The 9,194-nt window shown below is 52.5% G+C and overlaps 1 protein-coding gene across 7 annotated transcripts in view; it reads left to right on the top strand.

The window, feature by feature from the left end:
* The first annotated feature begins 1,248 nt into the window (after nucleotides 1–1,248).
* The window catches only part of NFASC (neurofascin), a 55,070-nt gene continuing 47,124 nt past the window's right edge, over nucleotides 1,249–9,194 (top strand). For 5 of the 7 annotated variants that reach the window (XM_009272791.1, XM_009272792.2, XM_009272790.2 and 2 more), the window contains exons 1-6: nucleotides 1,249–1,342; nucleotides 4,375–4,392; nucleotides 5,443–5,548; nucleotides 5,747–5,943; nucleotides 6,307–6,429; nucleotides 6,640–6,810. In XM_009272791.1, the coding sequence (XP_009271066.1) occupies nucleotides 1,249–1,342; nucleotides 4,375–4,392; nucleotides 5,443–5,548; nucleotides 5,747–5,943; nucleotides 6,307–6,429; nucleotides 6,640–6,810 (709 nt within the window). The remainder of the gene's footprint in view (nucleotides 1,343–4,374; nucleotides 4,393–5,442; nucleotides 5,549–5,746; nucleotides 5,944–6,306; nucleotides 6,430–6,639; nucleotides 6,811–9,194) is intronic. The other 2 variants (XM_009272788.2, XM_009272789.2) reach the window with 1 other exon arrangement.

Raw genomic sequence — 9,194 nt, 5'->3', positions numbered from 1 at the left:
CAGCATCCAAAGCTGCAGCCGGTTATTTATATTTCATGAAGACGGGCTCTCCTTGCTTGCCAAATGGCCTCTCTGCGCTGCTCCCCTGCCTGGTGACATCCCACCTCGTCGAAAGCCTGTGCAAGGGCCAGGGAGGAGCGGCGCGGAGCAAGGCTGGGGATTTTCCACTGTTTGCTGCCCTGGCGTTATTTTTGTTCTTAGCCAAGAGAGCTGTCTGCGCGGCTGATGCCCTTTTCATAACTCTGCTACAGAGAGTTGTAACTCCGCCGTGATGCAACCTCTGTGCCACAGCAGCCTTTCTAAGGGGGCTTTTATTGTACAGACAGGATAATTTATCCTCCCTTTTCGCTCTTTTTTTTCATCTGCGTTTAGTCTATGGGTTTATTAACAGCAAAATAAAAGGTACGTGTATGGAAAATGCGAATGATAACCTGACAGTCACCAGGAGGTTTGGATGGGTGCCTTTGGGAGCCCGGCAGCGGCGTGCTGCGCATCTGGCACCAGGGACCATCTGGGGAGGGAAGCAGCTGGAGCCCGGTTGGAAACAGGCTCATTTAGAGACCGGTCGGGAAAGGTCCCGCCGTGCCCCGACTCCTGCTGGGGCTGTGCCGGGTCGGTGACAGGCTCTTTGGTACACGAGGGGGTCTCTGGAGCCCGTCCCCCTGCTATTGGCGGGCTGCACGTTGAGGCAGAGCTCATCCCGGTGCCCCGCCGGGGGGAGCGGATGTTTGCTGTGTAGGTATTTCTTGTGCATAAAATACAATTATTTTTTTTTAAACAGCATATCGTCCTTTTCATTTTATCCTATGGGGACTGTTTGCTGCCTTTGTATTCGCTTGCTATGAGTAACTTTCCATCAGTCCCAGGGGACAGCATGGTCCTTCTCCTTCCATCCAAGAGGTCTCTCCAGGGCTTGAGCACAAGTAACCCCATAAGGCTCATTTTCTGCCGGCAGAGCCACGGAGGGGTTGGGAGGACAGTGACCATGGGCTTCTACCTGGGTCACCACAGCCTGGAAGCTATTTCTGGCACTATTCACACCCCCGTCCCTCTGCAGAAATATTTTTGGGTCGGAAACGCTCTCTCTCCACAGTTGCCAAAAGGAAGATGACAGAAATGGAGCTGTAAACGGTTCAGTGACCGCTGGGTTTGTGTTCATTTTGCAGCTGAGGATCCGTCTGCACTTGCCGCTGGTCTGCTCGCCTCGGGGGACGCAACTGAGGTCCTAACGCCACCCAGGCATCCAAAATGGTCATGCAAAGACACCACCTCACCTGCGCAGGAATAGCATTCGCTCTCTACCTTCATCACCTCGTCAGCACCATCGAAGTCCCTCTGGATTGTAAGTTATGGTTTACCCCTCTAAAAACTCCTGCTGAAATGGTTGAGGAGGTAGAGCGAAGATGTGCACGGCCCAGGCGGCTTTCCTGGTCCAGCCTAAGGTTTTCTTTTCTGTTGTTTGTTTGGGGCTCTTTTTCTTCTTAAACCACGTGCCCTCCAGAAAGTCACCTAAGTCACTCTCTGATCTAGTTAATCTATCTCAAAAGCTGAGCGAAGGACTCAAACCCACGTATCAAAATGGGACAGAGCATCTGAGCCAGGCTGGTGAAGAAATCAGGTCCCGGCAAGTCTTCAGCCTGTTGATTTCACTGGAGCATCCCTGGACTCCTGGTGTTCCTACAGAGCACGGGCAGGCTTCGGGATGCTCCTTCGTGGAGGACGTGAGCTCGTTGCTCGTCTGCTTGGGCAGATGCTGCCACGATCTGACACCCAGGTCCCTGAGGGCACCCGGGTCCCCACTGCAGGTCCTGCAGAGCAGTGTGATTTTTTTTTTTTTCTCTCTCTCTGTTGAGACTTTTCAGTTAATTATGAGATGGGAGTTATGTCTTATTCGGAAGAGCTGGGGGATATGGAGCGAGGAGAAAGGGGGACATGGGCTGATGTTTCTGCTGAATGGGCATCTTCAGGCCAGCGCATGGGAAATGCATGACTTGTTTGAATGCACTTGAGACGGGGGTTTGTACTGAGAGCTGCTCAGCCGCTGTTCTGGAAACCAGTTTCATAATTTCTTTGTGTCCCAGCTTCCTCCTGTAGCGGCTGTTAATAATAATCAGCCTGTCGCTGCAGGGAATCTCTTCCAACAGTGCAATGCACAGAAATCCTCCAGCGAGCAGGGCATTAGTAGAAAAAGCACAGCTTTTTGCTGGGGTCTAAATTCAGGCTCAAATGCCAGGGTTGCTTTTGATAGGAGAAATTTCTACCCTGTGGGTTGTTGCTCTGTGGAGTCCTGGGTGTGCTGGCTGTAGCCGTGGTGCCTCAGCTGATCCCTGACTCTGGGCAGCAAAATGGGAAGGAAAAATTTGAGGCAGTGGCTTTTGGCTGAAATTTGGAAATAACTGAAGAGAAAGGGTGAGAAAGTTCTGATCTGCGGAGCGGAATAAATACTTAATGTTACTTGAAAAGGAGAGGGTCCCAGACTTGAGTCTGAGTCGCTGCTCTGCTCCATTCCAGATGGTTGTGGATGAAAATATCTGTTCCCCTGCAGTCAGTGCTGTAATACCACAGGGCGCTCTTGTTCCCAGCAATGGGAATTTTATTTGATGCACACAGCTCAGTGGTTCCTTCAGGCCTGGCTTTGTTAGCATCTCTAATATTCCAGAAATGCAGGCAGCTGGCGTGGAAGTAGGGGCCAGTGCAGTTGGGGAAAACTGAATGGGTCTGCAAACAGCCTTCTGCCATTTCTTGTGCTTTGCATCAGGAAAGGAGTCCTTAAAGTACTTTGCTACTTAAATGTAATGCGACCTTAGAAAAGTAAGAGAAATGCTGACAGCTGGTGGAGAAATGCTCAAGGCAGCCTGCAGCAGCTCACCATTTCTGAGCAGCTCACGGTTTCTCTAGCCTCCTCCCTGCTGCACAGCACTGAGCTGCAGGAGAGCATCGTCCCCTCCAGTGCTGGTGGGAAACTGGGATCGTAACTAAGAACGTCCTTTTGTCATCCTTTCCTGAACAGGTCCCTTGCACGACAGATATTTGTAAATAACGTGCACGGGGGCAGTTGCGCGCGGCAGTGCCAAGAGCAGGGGGGTGAGGAGCATCTCCCAGCCCCGGGTGAGGGTTAGGGATCCTGCCAATGCCTGCCCCCGCCAGCCGACCCTTCCCAACCTCCCTTAGCTCTTTTGGACACATGGAGCATCAGCTTCGTTTTACTTCCATCCTGACCTTCAGAACCTTCAGGGATTTGCTTTCAGCTCCTGTTTAAGCCACCTGGTGATCAGGGCTCCCTTACCCACTGCTCATCTGCGAGACTGAGCTGATGAAAGCATCGCCTGCGCTCGAATGGCTGCAGGTCTGACCAGGTGGTGTGCAAACAGCCCCAGCTGCTCCGGCTTTGTGCAGGGGCTGATAAACGTGCAGATCACAGGCTCTGTGGGTGCATGAGCTTTATCCCCCATGTACCATCAGCTGTGAAAGTCCTCCCTCCACGGAGATCAGCTCCTTCATCCCGTGCCTGGCTGTGGGCTTTGCCCGGTCCCCACTGGCAGGAGGGGGCTGGGAAAGCCCCTGCTGGCCCTGGGGGGTCGAGGTGCTGGTGGGCACCCGGTTGCCCTTGCTGACACACCTCGGGAGTGGGAGATCTCCCCAGGGAAGCATTTTGCTCCCCGAACCTTATGTTTTAAGGGCAGAAGCAGCTTGGGAGAGGGCAGATGCATGGGCATCTGGGTCCCCTCACAGCAGAACAGCCCTCGCTCGCCCTGTGTCAGGGGGAGCTGCATTATTTGCTCTTTCTTTTAAGCCTGCCTAGGTGCTTTTTCCCTGCCCCAACCCTAACAAGTTTTCTTCTTTGGATAAAATCCTGCCTGCCCCTGTCCTGGAGACAGGAGATATATATATATCTCTCCCTATATTACAGGCACCTTCTCTGAGTTTGGCTATCACTTAAAAACCAGCTAAGGGTTTATCAGGCACATATTAGCCTCTGACTTGGGGGGATGAAACTGGGGGGGGCTCAGGGTAAGCCTAACCGTAGGGAAGCAGGGAATGTTGTTAACTCCTGCGGATGACCCACTGGGCCACGGGGCCACCAATGCCTGCAGGTGAGTGGTGCAAGTATGCCTGTGCCTTCTTTTGGCCCCCCAAAACCCCTGCTGCAGAGGCAGTTTACAGCTAATGGGACCGCTCAGCAGCAGCTTCTCCCATGTGGACAGTAAGTAGGTAGGTTAGAACATGCTTGAATTGTAAAATGGTTTGTGTGTAGTATTTGTAAGCCCTACAATAACTATACATGTTTATGTTTGTGTACATGACGTATATAGGTTTGTTCTTCAATTAACCTTTTTTCTTTTTTTCATTATGCTTGCACTTTGGGAATAACAGCAAATATTCAGAGTGAATGTAAGTGTTCCCCTTGCCCTCTGTGTGCACGTGTCCGTCTCCTCTGCATGGCCGAAACAGGGCACAAGGGGTCCGTCCCGAGCAGGGGGCCGGTGGTGGCTGTTGCTTGGCACATGGTGTACGTGGGTGCGTTGCCCACTCCTGTGGCAGGGCTGGCCAGAGTCAGGACAAGCCACTTCTCCTGCACAGCCAGGCATGGCTGGAGAGACATGGGAGGTGCTGGAGCAGCTTGGGAGGAGTGCTTAGCCTCTGCTGCTTTCCCTGGAGCGGGAACCAGACTGTCTTTGCGATGCAAATATTGTTTCTGCAGGGGCTTGTTATTGTTAAGGCCACACCTCAGAGGAGAGCAGGCTCCTCTGCCTTGCACAAGCACATGTGCCAAGCTCAGGTCCACGTACTGGCACGTTTGCAGCATCACTAGCTCTCGGGGGGGGAGAGTAAAGAGCCTTGGACCTGAGCAGCTTTGTTCCAGGACAGCCATGGGACTGAGCTCTTCAATTCAGAGTTCAGGACCAGACCCAGGTCCTGCACTGGCCGCTGGGCTCATGTGCCCCTTTTCATAAGCCCTGCCCTTCTAAACACCAGTGCTGCGCTCCTTTGGGGTAAACCTGCGAGGTTTTGAGCCTCTTTCTTGCACAGGGAGTACCTGTAAATGTCTTTCAGTGGCTCTCTGGCTCCCTGTTCCAGCTGCAGCCCCTGTCTTTGAGGTACACAGCCAGGATGCCTTTCAGTCTGATTCAAACAACCTGCGGTAGCAGGAAGATGTAACTGTGTAATTTCTTAATGAGGCCAAGATATCAAGTGAGAAACAGGGGCTTCCCGGTACCGAAAGGGAGTCTGAACAGTGCTGATGGTCCAAGAGGTGATGAGTAGCACATCCCCACAAATGCTCATGGTAATTTCTGCAGGTGTTGAAGGGCTTTAAACCACAAATTGCACGCCCAGCCTGGGAAAAAGGCTGAGATCCCAGCAGGATCTGCTGCAGGACAGCAGAGAGAAGTTTCGCCCTCTTTGCACAACCCTCCTCACGGCTTTTCATTTGCTTTGCAGTGCCTCAGCCCCCCACAATCACCAAGCAGTCCGTGAAGGACTACATCGTTGACCCAAGGGATAACATCTTCATTGAATGTGAAGCCAAAGGGAACCCCGTTCCCACGTAAGTGCATCTACGGCCCTTGTTACGCTGAAGCTCTGATGTTCATTAGAGCTGGCTCTGGAGGAGCTCCCCTTCGGTCGAGCTGTGCCATTTACACCATCAGCTAATCCAGCTGTTGGCTTGCACAGCACGGGTAAGGATCTCACCGGGTAAATATGGTCCATGGTTACAAAACCAACCTCTCCTCTGTGCTTGCAGTTTTTCCTGGACACGGAACGGGAAGTTCTTCAACGTGGCGAAGGACCCCAAAGTGTCCATGCGGCGGCGGTCGGGGACACTGGTCATCGACTTCCACAGCGGGGGACGGCCAGAGGACTACGAGGGCGAGTACCAGTGCTTTGCCCGGAATGACTACGGCACTGCTCTCTCCAGCAAAATCCACCTCCAGGTTTCCAGTGAGTAACGGCAGCGGCGCAGAGCAAGCAGCCGGCCATGCCCTGAGAAGAGCAGGGACTATTTGCATTGTATGAGATTTTGTAGAAGAGGCATGGAGAATATCCAGTGCTCAAACATCTCAGCCTGCTTCATCTGTTACCTGTGTTGGGATGTATCCAGCCACAGGACTGAGAGGAAGGCATGGGCGTTATGGCTGTAGCTAACAGGGAAATACTCCGTATAGATTTAAGGGAATCTTTCACATGTAGAAATGAAGTCTGCATTGAGGCCGCTCCATTGAAACCAGGCCAGGTCCAGTGGGAAGAGATCTGTAAAGTTACTACCCTGCCTTCCTCATGCAGTGTCTTTACTTCTTATGGCAGAGTCTCCCCTGTGGCCCAAGGAGAAGGTGGATGTGATAGAGGTGGATGAAGGCGCTCCACTCAGTCTGCAGTGCAACCCGCCGCCCGGCCTGCCTTCTCCTGTCATCTTCTGGATGAGCAGCTGTGAGTCGGGGGAACCCCCTTCCCGCCTTGAACCCTGTGGGCAGCCTTTCCATCATCTGCAGCGTTTATTTAAAATAACGATGGTTAGGGTCATTACTGCTAGTTCAGAGCCTGGAGGCACCCATATGTGGCCTGGGTCAGGGGTTTCTCCTTTGCTCAGCCACCCGCGGGGGGATCTGACTTGCTCTGAATGCCTGTTCTCCCCTGCAGCCATGGAGCCCATCCATCAGGACAAGCGCGTCTCCCAGGGCCAGAACGGCGACCTGTACTTCTCCAACGTCATGCTGCAGGATGCCCAGACCGACTACAGCTGCAATGCGCGCTTCCACTTCACCCACACCATTCAGCAGAAAAACCCCTACACCCTCAAGGTGAAAACCAGTAAGTGTCACGGTGGTCGCTCAGGATGGGTCTTTCCTGGCCGCTCTCGTGCAGGGTTTTCCTTCCACATACCTTGTTTCTGTTCTTGACAGTACTGACACCTACCAGGGGGAAGAGTGGCTTCCTTCGTTTTGTTTAGGGTAGTACAGGAACCTGTTTGGATGAGGAATGATAGTCCTCGGACGGCTAACCTGGCAGGGAGGGGTGGCTGGTTTCCCTCCAGCATCTCAGAGCTTTGCAGCTTTGCAGGTCGAGGGCTGCAGAGGTAGCTTGGTGCAGGTATTGCCATGTCCGTGTGTCTGGGATAAACTGGAAAGCACTTCAACACAGATGGGGCATTCCCCCCATCTTTAGGGAAGTGTATGATAACAAGTGATCTTTCCCTAGTTTGAAAAGCTGGAAATAGCCTTGGTTTGCTCCAGGCTTAGGTTTATGGGGAACCCCCGGCCATGCTGGTGCTGCACGGGGGGACTGTGTGTGTGCCAACCTTGCACAGCTCAGGATTTACCTACTGACCAGGAGCTGCTGTTTAGCTCATGGCTCTGAGACGTGCTGACAGGAGGGCTTGAGCCTTTGGGGTCTGAGCGTGTACACGTGGGACACGCTCAGGATGGCCAGAGATCTCAGTTTCACCTTGGTGAAGAGCATCGTCTTGGGGGACAGGAGGAGCACAAGCGTGGCTCTCTCCAGGCACGTGAAGAGCCTTTCCATGGGCAGGTCCAGCCAGCAGCAGTCTCTTCTCTAGAAACGAGACTGCTTGAAGGAAGGCGAGTTCCTGATGCCAATGCATTTCATGCCAGCTGGCTGGCGGGGACGCTGGCAGAGGGGACATGAGCTGAGCGCTGCAGGACATGAAGCTTTTGAGTTGATGCAGGTCCTGCAGAGCATGGGCTCTCTTTTGGGGTGTGTGTGCAGAGCACCGGCACGATCGGCAGCTGACACAGAAACAGCCTCTATGGGCCCCAGCCATCAGACAGGAGCCATCTCCCATCCCCAGTAAGGTCAAACTGGGAGGAAGGGATAGCGTGTGCTGGCAGATGCAAGGCTGTGTTTTGGGGAGCAGGCTCTTGTCCAAAGCAGGCACGAGGCGCTCCTGAATCCCAGCGTGAGGAGCTTAATCTGGTCTCGCAGCAGCTTAAATTAGAAGTAACGCTATTAAAGTGTTCTGATACCAGTGACCTAAAAGCGATGCGAGAAGCAGACGGGCCCTGGAGTGTTTTGCACTTTTATTGTAACAGCTTCTCCTCTGTGCAAAGCGTGAGTGGAGAATCAGCAATATAAATACTGTAAACAGGCTCTTTGCTAATGGTGAGGAATGTCTGTAGGTAATTCATTCTGGATATTATTTGTCTGTTTACAGAGCCAGCCAAACAATGCCAACGTTTACCTCTTAGGGAAGGACTGAGTCCTAAATTAGCGTGAACTGGAGAAATTCTGTCAAACAAAGATCTGTGGTCATTTGAGCCTCCAAAGGCTTTAGCCTGACATATTTGTCAAGCTCTAGAAAAAACGTGGAAGAAACCCTGGAAGATTTCTGTGCAGACAGATACAAGTTCCCCCTCCTGCTACGCTCCAATGCCACCACAGCGTTTTGCTCCCAGGCTATGTGGAACTGGCTTCCAGTTATACTGGACCCTCTATTTAAGTTTTCCTTTAGAAATGTCTGCTGTATTATCAGATGCAAATGCCACCCCATGAGCTCCCCAGAGGCCCTTATAATTTAAAGAACGGAGGCTCTAATTTCTCATCTGTTATGATACAAAAAATTCTTTATACGTACAGCGTCCAAAGGAGACGGGCTTGTATTTGTCTCAAGCTGTTCAATCATCTCAGCTTTAAGCCATGAGCATTGGCTGTCTTTTAAAAAAAAAAAAGTTCACCAGCTGCTGACAAATCCTTGCACGGGATTGCCATGCTCTTGGATGCAAGAAGAGACAAATGCAAAGGCCTGGGGGAGCGATACACCCGTGCTTTTCCCTGCAGAGCGTTTCTCTGGTGTACCCAGGTTCAGGTAGCTCTTGGGTGTCTGCTGGGCTCTCTTAACCCCCGTGCACAGACACACGGTGTGTGGCTGATGACTTAAGGCTCAGGGCAACAACTACATGGTAGCCAACATAGCCTCTCGCATCTCCTGTTGGGCAGGTGATACCGTAACACGGCTGTGCCACATCCTGGTAGGAACCAGGGCGTTCTCACACGCCAAAACAGTTTTTTGGGTAACGGTGTGAGCTGAGGAGGGCAGATCCTCCAGCAGCCACGGGCCAGGACGGTGCATCCCCCGCCTCCTCGCAGAGCACGGGCGGCAGTTAGCTTTCTTCTGCAAGCATAGGTGACGGCTGGCGGTGGTTGTCAAGAAATGAGAGCAGCGTCTTATTGAAGAGCTG

The sequence above is a fragment of the Aptenodytes forsteri genome, unplaced genomic scaffold (assembly GCF_000699145.1).
Source record: "Aptenodytes forsteri isolate BGI_AS27 unplaced genomic scaffold, ASM69914v1 Scaffold142, whole genome shotgun sequence".
Taxonomy (NCBI): domain Eukaryota; kingdom Metazoa; phylum Chordata; class Aves; order Sphenisciformes; family Spheniscidae; genus Aptenodytes; species Aptenodytes forsteri.
Note: the sequence above shows the minus strand (reverse complement) of the source record. Positions and strands in the feature narration are given on the sequence as shown.